The 22697-nt window shown below is 34.0% G+C and overlaps 1 protein-coding gene across 1 annotated transcript in view; it reads left to right on the top strand.

Moving 5' to 3' along the window:
- PP2-A15 (phloem protein 2-A15) overlaps positions 1-22405 on the top strand; it is a 34632-nt gene extending 12227 nt beyond the window's left edge. Inside the window, exons 2-4 of the mRNA XM_089802024.1 lie at positions 7124-7242; positions 21161-21602; positions 21755-22405. Coding sequence (XP_089658150.1) covers positions 7124-7242; positions 21161-21602; positions 21755-21781 — 588 coding nt within the window. The 3' untranslated portion in view covers positions 21782-22405. The remainder of the gene's footprint in view (positions 1-7123; positions 7243-21160; positions 21603-21754) is intronic.
- Positions 22406-22697: the final 292 nt, after the last annotated feature.

Raw genomic sequence — 22697 nt, 5'->3', positions numbered from 1 at the left:
GCAGAAGGGGCAGTATTGGAGGAAATTATTACAGCCATCTACAACCAGGTTCTTTGTTATGTATTGTTTTTTAGGGTGTTATAAGCTTTCAGCTGTAAGTGTGCATTATACCAGCATTATCATTTTGTAATTCATGTAAATGCCAAAGTTTTGGCCATATTTCATGAGCATTGTAATTTTCATTGCAATTAAGAAGATAATAGTTGCTGGTGCTATTTAAGCAATTTAATATTATTATTTATCAGCTAGTTAGTTTGCATACCAACTGTTTGTAAAAATGCCAGTTGGCTATAGGTGTTCATTTCTCATGCTTAGATCATATATATGCACTGAATATTGTCAAAATTAGTAGCACACTCATGTTATGTCATTGTGTAGTCCATTGTAGTCTTCTAGCACAAGATTTTCATTGATGCAAATTGAAGAAAAAGTCATTTGAAGCTAGCTGATATACTATATCAGTCATACGTCCCTTGCATGTGAATTGTTTGATGAAATTCCTTGAGCTTTCATCAGCATTTTTTGAGGGCAGATTAGAGGTGGGTTATTACCTAGGACGCTTGATCAATATGAAATTGATGCACAAGTGAATGAAAATATTGCTCACTATGTTCAGGCCAAATTAGACCAAAGAATTATTCAAGTCGTAAATAAGATGTATTGATAATATTCATGCCAAATATTTATCTTCATTTGTGGCAATAATGTATTTTTTGATTTGCTGGCCTCTTTGTGACCAAGATTTCTTCTACTATGTGTATCGTTAGGCATTGAGTGTTTGATTACACCACAATCATTGATCCTACCACTAATATAATAGAAAATGCAATCACACCCCTGCGTAGCAAATTATCTCTATTGACTTCATTCCAAATAAGGATGAAGGAATCAATGACATTGATGACATTGTCTGCAAATGCATTTTATTTATCTATATTACTTTTTATTTTTGAAGCCTCACAGGTTCATGTTTCTCATCAAATGGTTACTTAAGGTTAATCTCTGCCATTTTCTATCTCCTTTTCTACATTTGTAGTTTGGCTTTGATACCATGTTGAGTAAAATATTCATTTGGTAGGCATTAAAAATTTCTCTTAGTAGTAGTAGAGTCATCACTTGAAGAAGAGTCATGATCTATATATGCATCATTAGTATCACTATCAACATTATCATCATTACTAGCATTAGAAGAAATAGGAGGAATAAAAGAAGATACTTGAAGAGTAGGGTTTAGACAAGGAGGTTGGTCCTCCACTAATATAATTTACTTCTATTAAATTCATCATCTTGAACCTTGGAACAATCATGTACTTCATTTTCTGCAATACAAAATTCTCTTGAAATTTGCGCTTTGTTAGTAAGAGGATTATAAACTCTATAACCTTTAGTACTTTCATTATATCCAACAAATATAAATGGAGAAGGTTTAGTGTCTAATTTATGCCTTTTTTGTTTGGGTGTGTGAACATAAGCAATAGATCCAAATATTCTTAAGTGTTGTAAATTGGGCTTCTTACCTGACAATCTTCTTCGGGAGTCATATCTCTCAAAGCCTTAGTAGGAGTTCTATTAAAAATATAAGTGGCACAAGCCATAGCTTCAGCCCAAAACTTGTAATCCATATTTTTAGCATGTGACATACATCTAACCATTTCCACAATAGTTCTATGTTTCCTTTCCACCACACTATTTTGTTGTGGTGTATAAGAAATAGTAACTGATGTTAAATACCAAAAGATCTTAAGTAAGATAAGATAATAGTATTACTGTCTAACCAAAAACCACATGGGTTTATGGGACTAAGCATACAAAGAAAAAAGCCGACCAAAGTAGAGTATCAAATGGCGACTGAGAAGAAGAATAAAACAAGATACAAGACTAGAAAAACCAAGCTAAGGACTAAGGGTCCTTCCTTGGTACAAAGAAATCATCACAGAAGGGTATAACCGTGAATGATCTAGAGTCTTGGATTCTCGCCGAGACCCACTAGATGAATGTTAGATGAATGACGTTGCCTGGAAAGATTGGTTTAGTGTCGAACCGATTTGGAGTGAGTGGTACTGGATGGCCTTTTGGCGCCTTGTGGTGAATACACGGGGGAGAAAGGGATTGAGCATACAACCAAAAGAGCCGACCAAAGCAAGAGCACCAAATGGTGATTGAGAAGAAGAATAAAACAAGACACAAGACTTGAAAAACCAAGATAAGGACTAAGGGTCCTTCCTTGGTACAAAGAAATCAGTCATAGAAGGGTATAATCATGAATGATCTAGAGTCTGAGATCCTCATCGAGAACCACTAGATGAATGTCGCAGCTTGGAAAGATTGGTGCAGTGTCGAACTGATCTGTAGTGAGTGGTACTGGATGGCCTTTTCTTGCCTCGTAGTGAAGACAAGGGGGAGAAAAAGGTGGTGATAAGCTGATAAAAAATATGGCCCTGAGGTATGAGTGATTGTAGGGTATGTTCATGGAGTTGGGTGATCTCCCATAGGTAAAGTGCAAGGCTTCACTGGTCGATATAACTAAAGAACGCTTAAAGAAAAAAGCAATCTTTGAACAGGTAGTAAAATCTCCCTCTGATCTCATAGTAGATAGGACAACAAAATATAAAGTGAGTCTCAGTTTCCACCTCCGCCAAAGTAAATAGTTGACAAATATGGTCCTCTTTGTCCATATGGTGATCAGTCTAAACCTGAAGACAATGAGAGCCAACTTTGAAGGAGCCCATAGAGAAGCTCAGAGCATGACTCCAACTTTGTTAATAAGAATGAAAGACATTAAAATATTCAGTACCGTTATCAGTTCGAAGAAACTTTATCTTAGAATCAGGTGGTTGGCCCTCCACTAATATAGTCTTGCTTCCACTAAATTCATCATCTTGAACTTTGGAACAATCATGTACTTCATTTTTTGCAATAGAAATATCTCTTGCAATTTGCACTTTGTTACTAAGAGGATTATCAACTCTATAACCTTTAGTACTTTTATCATATCCAACAAATATAAATGGAGAAGATTTAACATCTAACTTATGCCTTTTTTGTTTGGGTGTGTGAACATAAGCAATAGATCCAAATGTTCTTAAATGTTGTAAATTGGGCTTTCAACCTGACCAAGCTTCTTCAGGAGTCATATCTCTCAAAGCCTTAATAGGAGTTCATTTAAGAATATAAGTGGCACAAGCCATAGCTTCAGCCTGAAACTTGTAATCCATATTTTTAGCATGTAACATACATCTAGCTATTTACACAATAGTTCTATGCTTCCTTTTCACCACACCATTTTGTTGTGGTGTATAAGAAACAGTAACTGATCATGATGTTAAATACCAAAAGATCTTAAGTAAGAATGAAAGACACTATTAACATATTTAGTACCATTATCAATTCGAAGAATCTTTATCTTAGAATCAGATTGCCTTTCCACAGACATGAAATTCAGAAAATATATCAAGTACTTGATCTTTGCTATGTAAGAAATATATCCAAATTTTTCTTCTGAAATCATTAATAAGAGTAAGAGCAACTTTGAACCTTGAATGGAGATATTCTCCATAGGTCCGAAAAAGTCACTATGAATCAATTGTAACTTATGAGACGCCCTCCATGCTGAACCATGGGGAAAGCACCCTATGCATTTTTCCACTACATACAATCTTAGATGGAACAATATGAGGCAATCCATCAACCATATTAGAGTTTTACATTAATGAGATATAATCAGAATTCAAATGACCAAGCCTTTCATGCCATACATTAAAATCAATATTTGCTTGCAAAGAGTATTTTGAAGAGGTAAACTTATAAAACCAGAACAAGTTATCATGATCCTACTTAGCATTAGCAATAACTTGATTAGTATTAGGATCAATAACAGAGCACATGTCCTGATGAAATTCAATCTTATAATCTTGACATAACTTAGCAACTAAAAGAAGATTGGATTTCAAATCAGGAACATAAAGAACAACATATAACTTGTAGATATTAGTTTTCCACAAACCATTAGAAATCTTTGCTGTATTTTTTGGGCAGATTGTGTGACAATTTTTGCATCAACCTTTCCCACAAAAATTGTCACACAATCTGCCCAAAAAATACAGCAAAGATATCATGTAACTTTCCATTTGAAACACTAACATCACTAAATTCTTCAACTTTGCAACTATGATTATCAGCGAATTGAATCGGAATATTTGAAAGATTGGGCTGCAAAGAATCAAACACTTCTCTGTGAGATGTAACATGTTGAGAAGCACCACTATCAACAATCCATTCTAATTGTTTAGAAACATTGTAACTAACAGTAAAAAAACATGACAAGATTGGTTACCATGAGATTTTTGATTATTTTGATTATTGTTATTGATGGGTTGCTTATCATTTTGCTTTTTAAAACAATTATTAGTTACATGACCATTTTTCCCACAATAAGTCTTTTAGTAGGACAATTGTATTGACTAGGATGGTTATTATTACGATTTGTATTTTGATCATTATTATTGTTAAAAGAAAGCCTAGAATTAAATCTATTATTGGAATTATAATTATTATCAAAATTAGGATTATTATGATTATCAGTGAAATTATGATTATTTTGATTATGATGATTATTGGGAGAATTATTACGATTAGATGATCTAAAATTTTGATTTTGATTTAAGAGTACCAAATTGCAACAACTTAGATTCCTCTTGACACAACAAATTTTGAAAAATACTATAAGTTAACTGAGTAAACAAAGTAGGAATAGCAAGTTAAAAATAAACATTAGTGATAAATTTTTGAAATTGCCTAGGAAGACATTTCTTTAAAATAATGGTGATTAATCTAATATCAGTTAGAGTAACACCAAGTCCAATTAATTGACTTTTAATGGAATCAAATTTCAGTCAAAACTCATCCATGGATTTGAAATCAGTATACCTTAAATCTTACAAATTATCTTGCAATTGGATCTTGCGTGATTTGGTAGGCCTGTCATACATTTGCTTCAAAATATCCCAAGCTTCGTGGGCAGTAGTGCAGTGAGCAATCAAAACATACAAATCTGGGTCAAGTGATATACCAATGAGGCCAAGAGCTTTCTCATTTTTAGTATTCCAAGCATCTTGTTCATTTTGCATAGGTGAGGTGGCAAGAACTGAAGAAGGGTCAGTAGCAACATCCAAAATATGCTTAGAGTGAAAAATAAAAGAAAGATGCATTTTCCAAGCATGGTAGTTCGATTTATTATACTTTATCTCAGGAATTAAAGTAGACATGATTACAAGATTAATGTATCAAGAAGAAGACCTTGATTAAATGAATGTTGGTAAAAACCCAGAGAGAGAGAGAGAGAGAGAGAGAGAGAGAGAGAGAGAGAGAGAGAGAGCAAATTTAGCTCATTACAATAACCTCTAAGTGATGTGTAAAAGTTTTAGAAGAATGAGAGAGACAGGCATTTCTTTTATAGAGATGAGAATGTTGTTGCATGTGTAATTCCCATTTCTATGAATGCCATCATTCATAATAAGTGTGTGCAAAGTGTCGGGATACTCTTCAGGAGGATAAACTAATTTCCTTATAAAAAGAATTACAAAAATGAGTTGCCCTCATGCATGGACAAGAGGACAAGAAGTGACACATCTTCACATGTGGACAAGAGGACAAACAACATAAGGGATACCTTGGTTTATCCCATTTAATAAATAAATACAACCAAGGAAAGATTACTAATTCTAATAGTTACATTGGTTCTAGGTGTACTTCAGAACAAGAACAAATGGCTGAAGGAAAATTTTCTTGGTTCTGTTCAATATTGACAAAATAATGCATAAAATACAGTATCTAGAAAATAAGAGCTGGGTAAACTATAAAATTATGAAGAAATTGGGGAAAACAGTAAACCAGCTGCGTGTTAAGAATTCTTTAAAATTTAAGCAAGAAAGCAACAAAAACAACAAACTGTTAAATAAATACATATTTTTTTGGCAAAAATAATCTGGTGACTGAAGCAGCCATGCTGATTTTCTGAAAAATGTAACTTGTGACAAATAGCATTATTTTTATAAATTGACATAAGACATTGAAATAGAGCAAATTGCAAATTTTGAGGAAATCTCTAGTTAATCATTGAATCTCTGATTAGAGTCATTTTTAGGAATACTAGATGGAACTTATATGAGCACATTCAGATCGAATAACCAGGTTCATGAGATTGTGGTGATTGAATGCTGTTGATAAGAACTTGTTGAATCTTTTGAGAAAGAAACACATTGTTTATCCATCTTTTGGGAAGTCTTATCTATATTATATTTCATTGTGCTTTTCATTTGAAAAGAGCAATTGTTTTCCTATTTTCTGGGTTTAGTCTTTTGAATGCTGTTGACTTTAAGAACTCGTTGAATCTTTTGTGAAAGAAACAGCATATTGTCTAATTATCCATCATTTGGGAAGTTCTTTATATTACACTTCATTATGCTTTTCATTTGGAAAGAGCATTTGTTCTACCATTTTCTGGGTTTAGTCGGCAACTGGTTAATCTGACACACTTCTTCCTTAATCACTCCATTACCTGCAATATGTGGTCTTATGTCAACTGAGGATTGCATTCAGGTTTGGGAATGTGGCTTACCATGCCAGATTATGTTGTTATATTTTGGGGAAACTAGTGTTATTGCCTATCTATGCTCCTTTTCTTTTCTCTAATATAAATATTCGTAGAGTTCATTTTCCTAGTGACTCGTGTTTGCAAGAAGATTTGTGACATCAAAACTTGCCCCAGTACCTGCAACATGTGGTCCAATGCTGTTCCAGTATCATGTAGAGTTTGGGTATAGGGCTTGTTTTCCCATAATTATGTTGCTTTCCTTTGGGAAAAGTATTATCATCTATGTTACTTCACTTTTCTTTAATTTAGATATTCTTAGCACACTTACTCTTTGCAAGCTAGTCATGTTTGCACCTAAAGTCTAGTACTTTACAACAACAATATTTAATACGCATGTACAAAATTCTATTGAGAGGGTGATATTTATACAAAAGAATTTAGATTCACATGGTATTTAATGTTCTTCTATTCACATCACAAAGGTCAAACAATGAACTTTGTGATCTAACTTTAATGCTGAACTGCGAACAGGAAGTTTGGCTTGATAAAGCCACAGGAGGAGTTTGTCTAGCAATTTCAGCAAGAGCCATGGCCATCACAGGAATAGACGATCATCGCTACTGGAGATGGATTCCATGTGAGGAGACCAGGTACATGTCAATATCCTTGTCAAATGTTTCAGTTCTTCAGTTGTCTGGGATTCTTTCAAATGATGAAACACTTGTTTATGTTTCATAGTATCGAGACTTAGCGATGATTCACAGATCTGAGATTGAGTTGGGTTTGGTGTATCTGCAGTCTTGAATAGAAAGTTGACTTCGAATGTTGAAAAGAACCATAAAAAAGAAATCCTCAAATTGAATACTGTTATAATTGCTGAGTTTTTTTGATTTTCACTGAGATTTTCTCACAAATTTGAGTTGAGTAACAGTCAAAAAACAGCTTGCCATGTTTTTTGTGAAGTTTAAGTTCCGACAATACATCGTTTGTATTTAGGTTCTATTTTAGTTTTGAATGTCTGCTCACTAGGAGTTGTTCATTGATGTATTTGGTAGGGGTTAACGAATTGTTATTTAGGGGGTTTAGCACGGAACTCCTCACCTCTCTTTTCTATGATTTTAGCATTCATTGTTTACTGTGTATGATTCAAGTTAGGCACAACTTTGACTTTGGCTTACTTTTTGTCTTAACATGAAAAAAATATATTATGATAGTTTCTCATCTCTTAGTGATTTCCACTGGTTGGTTCTTCCCTCAAACATCTGTGCATGTATTCTTATAAATATAGACATGACACGTGAGTCATATAGGATGGTGCTAAAGTTCTGATGCAGGTGTGACTATTAAGAACTTATATTCATATAAATTGAACTATTTTCAAGCTTGTTTGGAGGATGCTATATATGAGATGAGATTGGAATTTAGAGGTTCCTGCAGACTGACAATAACCTAAAAGCATATGACAATTATTTTTCAAGTTTACAGAATTGGATTGGGAAGACACGTACTCAAACTGTCACAGATGATAAAGTGTACTGAGCATTGCGAGATTTTGAGTTGATGGGGTGTACGTTGTGCACCTGAGATGCACTGCTTCTGATCAAGCATTCTTCTCTACAATTTTTTTCGCCCTTGTGATTTAACAAAATGTCCTGTCAAATCTCATTTTCTGTGCGAGTGTATATACATAGTACATAGCATTTAGCTATCAGATTTTGTTGCCTATTACCATCAAAGTATATTCCGTTTAGCTTGTTTAGGAGTTCATGGATTTCTTTAGTGGCATGCTTGGCACTGACATTCAATAACATTTGAAATGGAAATGGACAACATTAATTTAACGCCAGTTACCTGACATATTTATTTGTTAAAATGAGTATTTATAAGGATTGGAACAATTCTTATAAGGTTGTTGATTAATTTTATCAGTTCTACAAAATGGTTTATATATACCTTATAATATCTAGAGGTTTGCTACAATAGGTTCCAGATTGGGTGAATATTAAAGAAAATGAATTTTTTATAAAAAATGTTCTTGGATTGATGTATTACACCAAGTCCTCAGTTTATATATTGCTTGAAGTGGGATTCTATCATTTTGGTCTACAGTCCGTCTGGACTACCGGCATTGCTGATATGAAAAATGCTCTTGTTCATGATTTGCAGTCAATTTCATTCAAATTATAATATATATGCTTTTGGATTAGATTGTGTTAGTTGTTTTAGCATCAACATTTTGGATCTGATTCATTGTCAGCATGAAAGAATGCAATAGATGCACCAAAAAATGTTAGTTGCATAAAGCGACCAACTCAATAGATAAAGGGGAGAGGGGAAAGGGGGATAGCATGCACAATAAGAGACCAAACAACTACCAACAAAAAAAAAATTGAAATATAAAATAAGTAAAAATAAAAGAACTAGCAAGAAAAGAGCAAAGAAAGTAAATAAGTAAAAACACAACAAATGAACTAACAAAAAAACAAACCAATTAGGAAAACGCATAAACAACACATAATAAAAACAAAAAAACAATCAAAAGAAAGCACCAAAAAAAAAGATAAATGTATAAACCTAAAAAGGATAACCAAAGAAATATATATAATGTTTAAAAATATATAAACTGTAACAAACTATTTTTCCATACCTAAATTTAAACTATATTATAATTTAATATTCATAACAAAATGACAAATCAACAGTTATAACTAGTTCATATGAAAGAGAAAAATTAACTAATTGATTCAGTTATTGCATTTCACATTCAAGAGTATAATACTGGACTAAACTTTCTACTTTTGAAAATCAGTTACAACTTCCATGTTTAATTCTTTCTATTTCAATTACAATCTTTACAATAACAACATAACGAAATATCAAAACTAAGTACCACGATCACATAACACAACACTAAAGATAAAAGAGGGTAACAAAATCAAGTACCATACATAATGCAGAAGACGGTCACTGTGTTGAGCAAGCCTCGACATTTGGTGAAGAGGAGAAGCGTTGACATTGGCTTAACCTCCCAACCACGGACCTTAACTTATCCCCACACAATCTCAATTCGAGAAAGGCCCTCCCTACCCCAGGGTGGGGTTAGGCTTTGGGCGCCATGGTCCAACCACTTGAGCATTCTAGTGTTATAGTGTCGGCTAAGTAGGAGACAAGGTTGTGGATCTCCTCCATCAACCTACCACTTTGTTGGCTAGCACTCTGAACTCTAGTGATCGTTGTAAGAAGCATGCCACTAACCTACCTTGGCCAAGGATTTCAATGGGCTACAATTTGCCTAATCACCCACCCCTCAACTTGACAACAAAAGTTATGTACTAGGCAACCATGAGCTGACTCAGTTTTCTTATAAAGTTTTATGGTTTAATCACTTCCTTTCTGACTTTCAGCAGGGATTTTTTTCTCCTCCCACCCATTTGACTCGACCCTTCTGGTCTTAGGGGTGTATCCTAGGAGATCCAAGATCATATACAAAACAGATTTCAGATTGAGTATTCTGTATTTAATATTTAAGTTTGACATTGTGAGCTGATCTCACCTGAGGGGTATATTGATAACACCTCTGTATAATTAAGGCTGATTAATTTGCACAAGGTATTTCAGTGCTTGCTTATAGAACATTTCATGCACAATGATAGCAATGGTTACATTTACACATTATTCATTTGAAATAAAAACAACAACTTATAAATCTTCATGACAGTATTATCAGAAAGGTTTGCATGCATGGCATCAAGCATGATGTTCGGGCTGAGTAATAATTTCATCAGTTGACTATTCATGGCTTCGTAGCAAATCATAGTTTGCATAGCAATATTAACAACAAACGAGGCATTCAAATGGCAATGTAATAAGATCATTGTTTGCCTAACTGTTTCGATAATGAACAGTATAGATAACTGATAATGATGGAAGCAAAAACAATGAATTCATAACCTGCGATTAAGTGATGTGCTGCCCAGAGCGGCCTGGAAAAACCATGGGCCAAGACATAGTGAGGTGCTAATATGGAATTGTTCGTAATGTATTTGATAGAGCTGAAGTATCTTCCATGCCCACTACTATGCAGAGCTATCCAATGTCTTTTGATAATAAGAGTAAGCTCGGCTTGTTGCCGTGGGTGATATTTTGTAGAGTTAAAACAAAGATCGGACAATAATGAAAAAAAGAGAGAACTCGCATGGTCTAGGCGAGATCATAAATAAGCAACTGAAGACATTCTCTCTTTCAGTTACAAGAAAGAGACTGAGATGGTGGTGCAAGCCAACTATCATTACAAGAATAATTAATTTCAAAAAATAATTCAATGGATTGAATTTTCAAAAGAATTATGAGCCGATGAAGGATGACACTGCTCTATAATATGGAGCGAATATTAAAGATATTCGTAAAGGTTATCCTTCCTTGTGATTTTATTTTAATATATTGGCATCATGTTATTTGTGCCATCTCTATTTGTACGTACATATATACATATGTATTTATATGTGCATAAACCTAATCATGTAATTCTTCTGTACCATTATATTGGTTAATGCACACACACACACACACACACACATGTACGTGCAAGTATAGATGTTAAGATAACATGGTGTCAATATATAGAGTTATATTTAGGTGACTACACCACATTCTCAATGTAAAAAGGTAACAATTTAATGTTATTTAAAAATGTTTAATGATTTTCTTGTGTTATGAACTGACTGGGTAGCTCATGGTTGTCCAAGGTATACTCTTTCTTGCCTAGTCAATAAATCCTTAACCAAGATGGTTAGAACCCATACCTGATGGCCTGTTGATGGACCTTTGGTGCCCCAATCCTTAGCTTCCGTTTAGCAATACTTACATCCCTTTGTCTTATCTTGCAGCCAAGGGGAATTTTCCCACGATAATAACATACTCGTCAATTTAAATCAAAAGGTTATTTCGTAATCATCACAATGGCTAAACACCAATTCCACTAAACAACTATCTTTTATAACTCCTTGAAAAATAATAAATATTCATTATCAGGTAAAAAAAAATGTAACAATAAAAATCATATTTACAGGAATCAAAATGAACAACCATAATCTCCATTTTACATGTTCATAATATTCAACTGATTTAACTACCCAACTGTCATTTGCATGAAATATATATAACGGCTATATGACTATTTAAACCAGCTATATTATTATTTATGTGTATATATATTATATATACACCAGGGAGAATACATTTATGTTTATTTCAGTCAATTTATCATTTGGTAGATTTTTAGATAGGCAGAAAAGTTTTTGCTAATTCTCATTTGTCTTTTAAGTTTTAAATGTGTAAACATGTTAAACATCTATTTACATTGCATTTTCTTTCTTAGATATATTCATTGTTCCCCAGAAATATCATTTTAGACTTCTTTTATTTTAAAAGAGGAATTTCAGTTTTTATTATATCAAACCTTTAAAAATGTCTCGTGTGCACAAGGGGTGGGTGTTCCCATTGATGTATAACTAATTTTGCACACATTCTTTAGTGTAGGGTGTACACTACACATGAGAAACCAACACACTGATGCATTTGTGACACTTGCAGCTCAACGTCTGCATGTTGGACGTGTTCCAATTGCTCTTTGCAAGTGCCATATATCTAGGTTATCAGGTTTGTTAAATAAGGATTTTTCTTTTTTTTCTGTAATAGCAAGCCCAGACCCCTAACCTATACCTGTAAGGGAACCAGCAACAGAGCTCTCTATTATTTATAGAAACATATCTGCTACCAGGGTGAGGAAAGATTCAACTCTTTGTACCTTGAGTATTGACTTCAAAAGTTTAGATTATCCCTATGTTGAGTTTTGTAAAACTCTATTTATTTGATCCATATGGTTTTGAAGAGTGCTATTTCCGAAAGAGGGGGCAGGCTTCTGCTCTTCTATTTTTGCAATGTCTTGCTTTTGAAGAGGTACTGAATTTTTGAAGGAGAGCATTGTAACTCATTTGATTTTTCCTTCTCATGATCATGTGATATGGTATAAGTTTCAACTTGTGCTTAATGACGTTTTTGGGATCGGAATGGCAAGGGATGTGGGGAATCCATTTCTAAGACATCTGGCCTGTGTGTTCTTAATGCTTCATCTATTGGAGTGCACCGCACCTAGAATTAGATGTGGTAATTTATCTAAGCATTAACATTATACATCTTGGCATGTCAGGTGAATCATGGGGACTTGAACTTGGGTCTCCACGAGGACTGTTGGATGATTTAGTGACTTCCACTTGATATCATCCCATTTTATCCATTAAAAACTTTCATTTGCACTAGTTGTGCTTCTTACTTGAGAAAAAATGACAAATTTTAAAAACATATGGTGCCTTAGATGGTCATCTCAAACTTGCTTTAATGTTGATCTGTCCCTCAAAATGAGATACTTTTGTGTCTAACTGCAGGAGAAGTAATGAGAGTTTATTGAAACACTTGTGGGTCCTCACATGTTCTGGATGTACTTCCATTTCTATGGTATTTTGTCGAGGTATTGTGCAATATGATTGTTTACAGATACATCATCTCTCTTTCCTAATAAGGGTGCTCTGAACGTTTCTGCTACATAAGAGCATATAAACCTGTGGGCAATGATATATAGCCTCTGTTTTTATCTTTCAAGGCCAGTTCATATTTGTTAGTCATGGTTGGAAGGGTCCCTATAAAGAGTGTAAGGTTTTTGAATTGGACATGGGAAATTTTGGATTCACCTTATTCTGTTTGACTGAGCTTAACACTTTAGTTAACAAGACTATTGGAGTGAATTAAGACTTGCTTCTACTAACTTAAAAAGAAGAATAGATTTAAAGGCACAATAATGCTCAAGGACGATTCAGATATCTTGGGGCTCACAGCATGAAAGAAAAGTTATAGTTGATGTGTTCAGATTTCTATGAACTCATACAAACAGGTTCAGCTCAGCTAAAACTGATGTATCAAGAACGAGATTTACTTAGACCCCATAGGAGAAAAACATATACAAGTTGTTTTGTCTTTCTGCATCCTTGTGTAAGGATGTTTGGAAATATTTGTACGAATGGGCTGGCTGTTCAATTGTAAGCATAAATAAGCCCTGTTGGCGAATATGTAAAGACATTCAAGAGTGACTAATTAGGTAGGAGAAAGCAATGCAACAGAGAGCAGCAGCTAATAACCACACCAAGTTATGCCCATAGAGCATTGTAGTAGTAGAGAAGGCCAGCATAGCATTTAATGAATCAAATTGAGCAAGGCGTGTAAATCTGGCAAGATACAGCAGAGACAAGAAGGCACAATGCCATTCTTCTATGGTTCTTTCTTTAGGGTATCTCTTTTGTCAGGTGTGCTTGAACTTTGATCTATTTGCTTGTGAACTTTTAGTCCATGCAGCTACTTTACTACTTCAAGCACCAGACATAAGAATGAGAAGTAAACCTGATTACAAGCATTGTTCTTCTTCATAAAATTAATTAGGAGTAGGTTTCATTCACTCAGTTTAAAGAGTCATTAAAAATATTTACTACACCATTGTCTTGTGAATCATGTTGGTTGCATATTGCTAGTAAACATTGTATGTGTGCCGGAAAATTTATGTTGATTATGGATCGGCTAAGCACAGCTTCATTGCAACAACTAGATAAAGATGGTTGAGGAGATTGTTTATTTGCATTAAAGACATTACATCCGCTTCTTTATGATGTATTTAAAGGTAACAAAGCATATTGTAGCATTCTCATGATCAGGTTTTACTGAGTGGTTTGTGGGAGTATGTAAGACTCTTTAACTTTTGGGGCTCTAGTTCTTTTCAGGTGAACCTACAGATTTTAAATCAATTTTGCATGATCTATGGTTCAAGTCCAAACTTAAAATGGTGTTGTATATAATAATTGTTGCAGCTGGGGACTAGTAACTAATTTTGCAGTTGAGAAATTGCAACTAAAATTTTCATAGCTCAAAAGATTAGTTTCATTCCATATATAGACTAACTATATTTTTATCTCTTATTTTATGGTAGAAAATTGTTGCTGGTGTTAGATTATCCAGCAAAGAGTGCACACACTTGCCTTTTGGAAGCATGTGAGTGTTTCTAGTTTTAAGGATCTAAGTTCTTCAAGCAAATCAAATAATCAAGAGAATTCATATCAACTTTTCTTGTAGTATTTAAACTTTGAGAACAGAAAATAGATGTTTGAAGAACAGGAACAACAGCAAGTAAATATATTTTGAAGTGATTAAATAGATGGATAACTCGTTTTTACTGGATTTGTAATGCTTGTGAACATTATATTTTTAGTAGCTTTAAAACACCATTATTTGTTTGTTTTGAAGAGTTATTGATTTTGAGAGTTTATATATATATATGTACAATGTCAATCATGACATGGCTTAGTGGCTATATACTCACAGCATTTGTAAATTTCTAAGTTGCTGAATTGTGGGACTTTTTTGGGCAATTCCATGTATGAAACATAGTGGAATTGGATTCTGAAACGAGTCTCTTGTGGGTACATATCTGGGATCTTTAAGATATTTTTAAAACCTACACTGTTGATTAGCAAACTTTTCTATTGTGAGATTCTAGCTTGATGTTTTTGATACTGAAACCTGACTATAAATTAGAATGATTTGTTTCAAAATTTGAAATTTGAAATTGTTTTGTTCAGCAATGTATTGATCTATGGCATTTTAACTTTAATGGCATTTTAAACTTAATTTAATTTTTAGGTGCATATCTATACATATATATGTGTAGGTTGTGTGTGTATATATATTTGTATGAACGTACCAAAAGTGTTCTCAACCCCACAAAATAATTTCTTCCATAGCAGTGATTTATACCCATGTACCTGTACCCGTTCCCATTACCGATTTGGCAACTTAGGAAAATTTTGATAATCCCTAATTCGTGGGCTTCAACTCTAGAATATACCCTATTTGAGGAAGGCACATATTTTATGTAACACATTCTTGTAAGTTTGTAGCATAGCTGAGTAGAAAATTGTCTTTCGAGATTGAGTTTCAATTGATGGCCGTGCCTAAGTTTTATCCTTTTCTGCCTTGTTCACATTTCATTTTTTGGCTACAAACTACAGTCTCATGTGAGCACCTCATTCACCAGTGATAATCTTGTATTATATTTGACATAGGTTAAGTCCCATATCTGCTGTTTTTTTTGTCTGGATGAAAATTTATTGATATAATCAATTCGAGTTCGGTGTTATGTGCATCTGTTTTTGCAATTTTTACTGCATTCATTCTTACCATGGCCTTTGTTCATAGTCATATGCTTATGAAAGGAATTTATATAATGCGGATGTAATGTCTTTCATGCAAAGTCCCACAAAGTCCCAAAAAATTAGTTTTTGTTTCCTCCAGCTCTCTCATCCTGATGACGGATCACAGAGAGTGATCCAAAATGTTGATGCAAAAATTATTACACAATCAAATCTGGAAGGCTGTATAACTTTGAAAGAGGAATTTATATGTTAGAGTATAAGCTTCTCAACTTATTAGTTACAGTACTGCAGACATGAAGGATTGACTGATGTTCACCAGTGGGATTGTAGCAGGTCTAAGGCTTTAATAAACTTCTACCATACTTAACTGCATCCTTTTGCATTTCCTGATGAGAATTCAGTTGGGCTTATTCTTTATAAATTTCTTTTTGACTCCAATATCTTGGCTTCTACTTTTTGTTAGATACTGAGATGGTCACCCACTATTTAGAATCTGTTTCTAATTCAATGGAAGTTCTCAAGTTACATTATAGCTGCACATCTTGAATTGGATTTCCATGATACTGAAGTAGGAAATTAGTGACTTATTTTTCTTCTCTTGACAATTTGTTTTGTAAGCATTGAGTTTGTATTCATATTTTTTGCTGATATTTTATTTACAAGTAAACTTTGTTCCTCCATTTAAACTGCAGAAATTTTTTTTACACTGTTCTTGAGGTAGAGCTTCAATTTGTTGCTGCATCTCATTGTTTTACATCACGTGACTTCATGGTGCTTTTTAAAAAGATCTTTATCTATGTTACCAAGGAATGTGCCTGCATCCCTTAACTCTGCATTCCATTTCCATTGCCACACCAGGGACATGGCTACAGCAGGGAATGCCCCTGGGCTGCCCTCCTGCAAAATTGGGAGGTGCCCCCTTTATAAAATTTTCAAATTTTCAAAAATAGCATTTAAATTAAAAATAATGAGAGAATCATTTATGGCCAGTTTTTTTCAATTTTTGGAAAGGAACTTTACAGTGATTGAAGAACCCTAAATAAGTATGTAATGAAATGTGCTTCTATTTGAATGGCAACATACAGTTGTTACCCTTTTCAATGTTTTCTTTAATATCTATTATGTAACTGCATAGAGTGGCAGGAGAGCAGACAATTCTAAAATGAGAGTACGGGTCTGGAATGAGCAGAAGCATGATTACATGCATTTGTATGTGAAATCTTGTGCATCTCAAATTAGAGCATACAGATGTCATGGACATCTTTTGTCATTACATTTTTTATTTTTGAATATGATTATTTATCCTTCAGGTCTTTTGTGGTAATGAAAACATTGATCAGTGAAATCATTTTTCTTAATCTTCTAATTGCTTCTTTACTTGCACCAATGCACATGTTACATTGAATATTGAATTTCATACGTGACATGAATGTGTAAACTTGAATTAGGATTTCATGAATAGCTAAGCTTGTAAGTATGTAAGTACTCTCCCTCCCTCTCTCTCTCTCTCTGTATTACTGTCACCTGCTGCTGTTGTGGAATATAGATCTTTATCTTTTTCTGCTTAATAATGACAAAGCTCACATTTTATATGTTTCTTCAGTTCAATTTTGTTTTGCTACATCTATTTTACAGTCACTCGTATCTACACAACTGATATTATCATTGGTATGGGCCAAGTCTCGTATCTTTTATCTCACTTGTCTCCATGATTTATACTGAAAAAATCGAGTCTTATCTTCATACTTAAAGTTCCAGTTTAGCTTTCATCATGTTCTTGTTTCTGTGACTTCTGTTTGGAATAATTCCGCAGACAAGGAAATGTCATTGTTCTCTTCCTTTGGGATTATAGTGGTTCCTTTATTCAATTTGCTTCTCTAATTGTCTTGGCCTTTTTGCATTTCTTCTTCACACAAATCACGTCAATGCGAAGCTTGATTGGTTGTGTTTAGTCTTGCATACTTTACTTTCCTGGCCTTACTTCTCCCCAGAGGCTGAGTTTGTCAGTTCCCTATTTAAAGTTTGTTTCCAAGTCCTTGGGAGCACCATATAGTTGTACATCTGAAATGATTTGCTGCTACTGTGATGTAGGAAATAAATGACTTGGCAAAATAATTTTTATTGCCAAGCTTTATTGAACACATGAATTTGTTGCTTCATATTTTTGTTATTTTGACCATGCAGACTTATTTGTTCATTATCTAGGCATTTTATTTTATCTGCAGGTAAAATCCAACTCTCCATTTAAATTTCAGAGGTTTTCTATAGGCAACTAACCAAGAGGGCCCTCCCTGTAAATGAGCTGCTACCCAAGATAACTGGAGTACTTTTGATATCTGGGCACCAAGACTAGCTATATTCCAGTCCACAGGTCTGTGATTTCTTGGCACGGAAACTCATTTGGTTTTCTCGTTCTCTGTTTTTGTTCTTTTGGCACTGGGTTTAGGAAATGGGGCATCAGGGAAAGAAGTCAAGTTCCACAAAATGGTCTCTTGACATGATTTATACAGGGCTGGTTCATAATTTATTTGGAAATATCAACAAGGATTCTATTTTCTAATGGACGATTGTAAAAAAGGGTAATAGCAATTGTGAAAGTGGAGATAGCAAGTCTCTGTTATTCTAAGTGATGATTGGGAGAACATATGACTGGAGACAAGAACATGGTTGTGCAAGTAAAGATTGCTAACAAAAAAATAGGTTTTGGTAGTTTTAGAAATTGCGAATAGTTATTAATTTAAAAACATCACGAGTACAATCATTGGGAAGAAGGAAACTTTAACAGTCAAGACTTCTGGCAGAAAACTGTAGGGAATTTATTTGCATCAACATTTTATATCACGCTCTCTGATCGATCATTAGAAAGAGCCTAATTTACCTTTGTATCCACAGACCCAGAACCAGTTCAGTTACACACCTGGTACGGGTGCGTATGTGGGTGTTTGTTGGTACTTGTTGGGTATGTGTCTGTTTCCATAGCCTTTGAGATCATATTTCATGAACTACATTTTGAAATTCTCTAATTGTAATGATTTTCATTGAAATTGTGAACATATACATTTGATATCATTGATATCTTATTTGAATATTTTTCAACCATAAATTGGCATTTAATAGTTATCTTTGGCAGTTGGCAGTGATCAATGATCAAGGTTTTGTCTTACAATTCTGTATATCTCTCTTATTTTTTTGGTATATGTAATGCATATATAGGTGTATATGCAAACCCTTAATTCTTGTTAATGTACCCACGTACCAGGTTTGTGTACCTACACTGTCCCCAGATCTGAACTGGTAACTTATGAAAGAGCAAAGGAGTTATCCAAAATGCTCTACACACTACTCTGCCAGAATTTTTACAATGCATTACATGGACTGTGGAAATGTCATATCAATAAACAGACAGAATTAGGTATCCTGGATGCTTAATTCTGATGGTTTATAAAGCTGCATTTTAGCTTTACATCTGTTCAAAGTACATACTCTTGAAATTTTTGTTTGGTATCTCATAAGAAAGGAATTTGTGAACATGTATTACCTATATATTGATTAGAAGGTTTACTCATTGGTAGCTTAATATTGTTAAAACATTGCAGCCTGAAACTCCCCTGCCCCTCCTTAGTCACATGTATCCCTTATCCGTATCTGTATTGGATAAGGGTACAATATGCCATATGGCATTAAAATTTAATACACAGCAGATTTCCTACCCAGACGTAAAAAATCTTTAATTTTTGGACTATGCCAAATTGGCAAATACTATGTGATTTGTTTTTTTAAAGGTTTGACATAAATCTTCCTAAATAAAATACAAACTTCTTTCATTCAACTTATTTTTTATAGTTATAAATATAAACTAAAATCATCACCAAATGAGGAAGAAAAGTGAATTGTTTTTCTATTTTGGCTACCTATTTATTTGGATTAATCATCTAGAGTAATATTGTAATCAATTTATAATTATGCATTTTACATGCCCAAATTGCTTTAAAAGTTATTAAAATATCCTGTGAAAAAACTTAGAAAATTGTGCGAAATGTGTGTTGTTTTTTTTTTATGAATGTTGTATCCAATTGTAATCGGAGGTCTTAAAAAATGGCTGTTATCCGTATCCAATGCTGTATGCATGTTCAAATATATATCCGTATCCATGTAACTTTGTGTTAGAATAATTAGCTAGTAGCTTTGTCAAGTTCAACATTGAGTGTTGTCCAAGGTGCTCTTTAGTGCACATTGATATGGGTCATAAGGCCATTAAACTATCTATAAGCCAGAAGTACATGTGAATACTATGTTAAAGCTGCTCTTTGTTCGTGGGAAGAATCATATGAGAGATTTTTTGAGTAGATGCTGGCTTGCATGGCAAAATAACTTCTTTTGCTTTTTGATTGACAATGTCTTGTGTTGGCCTTGAAATTTGATTTGGGTTATAAGGCCTTGAAACTCTCTAAAATCTACTACACAGTACATAGTTATAATCAGAAGCACTTGTGAACACCATGTTAAAGCTGCTAATTTTGGTGGGAAGAATCATATAAGAGATTTCTTTAGTAGATGCTGGTATGCTTGTCAAAATAATTTCTTTTACCTTTTGCTTTTTGATTGACCATGTCTTGTTAGCCTTAAAATTTGATTTGGGTTTTCATCATGCCACTGACTTATATTTCAAGGAAAATGCACCATCCGTTTGATTCCTCCAATATTTTGTTGTCTAGAAAAAGAGGTATCACAATCAAAACGAGCTCAAGCCTAAAGATTTCTGATGATACATGATTTATTACAACAAGAGTTTTTTATGATGTCTAGAGTGCACTAACAGTACTGGTTTTGTGCATTAAGTGCTCTATACAATTTGCTACATCACTTGACCTTACCATGTTAATTTTACCCTGTAAATGCTTAACTAATTTGAATACAAATAGGTGGAGGAGTTTTGATTTGATTTGTTAATCTGTGGAAATGGAATCATGTCCAAGTGGTTTTATTACTTCCTGAGAACCGAGAATTGAGAAGTAATGTTGATTAATCAACTTTATTGATGATTTGAAATTTATGATGATCTTCCTTGATGAAATGGCTTTACAGTGTGCTTTTGTGGTGTGAAAAATGATAACCATATGAGGTGCCCTTTTGGTAAAATTTCCTGCTCCAATCTACTTCTTTCTGATGTATAACCTAGTAAGAGACATTCCATTTTGATACATAATTCTTTGCGATTCAAGGCATGCTTCATAATTTGTGTGTTTATAGGAAGCTCAAAGTAAAGGGAGTCAAATAACAATTTTTCTTACCTAAATTTTTTTCTTGGAACCTGTAGGTTTCGTGAAATTGCATATCTTCAGCAGCATTGGTGGTTTGAGGTAGATGGTTTAGTGAAATTGCAGTTTCCTGCAGGAGAATATAGTCTTTCTTTCAGATTACGGCTTGGCACATCTGCTAGAAGATTGGGTCGTCGGATTCATGTTTTTAACCATGTTCATGGGTGGGATTTGAAACCAGTTAAGTTCTGCCTTACTACAACTGATGGTCAGCATGCTACACGAGGGTGTTATTTGGATCAGGTTGGTAAGGATGGCCCTGTAGGTGATGCTCGTGGAAAATGGACTGATTATCATGTTGGCAATTTTGTGGTTGAGAACGAGAACAAGTTGACTGAAGTGAAGTTCTCCATGACACAAATTGATTGCACACATTCTAAAGGGGGACTTTCCCTTGACTCTGTTTTAATTGTTCCAAGCAAGCTTCGGAAGGAAACAGAGGTCTGTAAACATTATGTTGGCTTTTGTACCTATCTTTGGAAATCCTTTGGAATTAGTGAGAATTGAGAAACAGACTTAACTTCAACATAACAATTTTCATTTTAAAATCAGTAAAATTCCTCACTCTGAATCATCCGTGACAATGTGTGCAGAATAAGCATGCTGGTTGGTATTCATAAATCAGATCATAGGCCATGCCAACAAACAAAACAAATACAGGGGTACTTGATATTTCTGGCTGTGTTGTTTCATTAGAACAAATATTCAGCGAGTCCTGCACTTAAGGCATTGTGTATGTCTTCTGGATGTTTACAATGATGCCCTTGTATTTGTTGTTTCTGGCTCTGTTGTTTCAGTAGCACGAAGATTCAGTGAATGCTGCACTTAAGGATTTGTGCATGTCTTCTGGATGTTTACAATGATGCCTCTAGAGCAAGCATATATTACTACTTCATATAACTTTGGACAGTAGTGTACTTCTGCTGTTCTAGATATGAAATCTGTGATTCAGGCATCTGAAATAGGACCCATGGATTTCATTGTAGCCATCACATTCAAACAATGATATACACGTCCTTAACTCTTATCACAGGGTATTTTTCTTCTTGAGCTCTGGCCATTTCTAGTTTTTGGTCTGGAAGATAATGCAAGTGACAAAATTGATGTTCATATCAATTATTTTTATGTCACTGCTAGATTGTGATAGTATGTATTTTTCTGTAATCGGTCAGTCATATACCTGTACATATTTGCATATATATTTTGCAGGCAAGTAGATATAAAAAACTCAATTTTGAAAGTGAGATGATAATTGAACTTTATTCAAGATATAAATTTTTGGGGGTCTGCATATTGAAGTAAGTCTGTTAAAGTTCGTGCTGTGGACAGTGTGAATGAACTGCATTAGCCATTGGGATTTATTAAGTATACATTACCGGGGAGTGTAATACTATTTAGAATAATCAATAAAGCTGCTCCAAGGAATTGTCATTGGCATTACTTTTCCCTTTGTAAGACCAGTCAAATTAGAAGATTTTGATCAGAATCATATTCTTTCTTCTTTCAGCTGTTATCATTACTAGATCTGTTGGGGGG

This window comes from Cupressus sempervirens, chromosome 9 (genome assembly GCF_028749045.1).
Source record: "Cupressus sempervirens isolate cs-2001-9-10 chromosome 9, ASM2874904v1, whole genome shotgun sequence".
Taxonomy (NCBI): domain Eukaryota; kingdom Viridiplantae; phylum Streptophyta; class Pinopsida; order Cupressales; family Cupressaceae; genus Cupressus; species Cupressus sempervirens.
The sequence above is the reverse complement of the archived record's forward strand: the minus strand, read 5'-3'. Positions and strand labels throughout refer to the sequence as shown.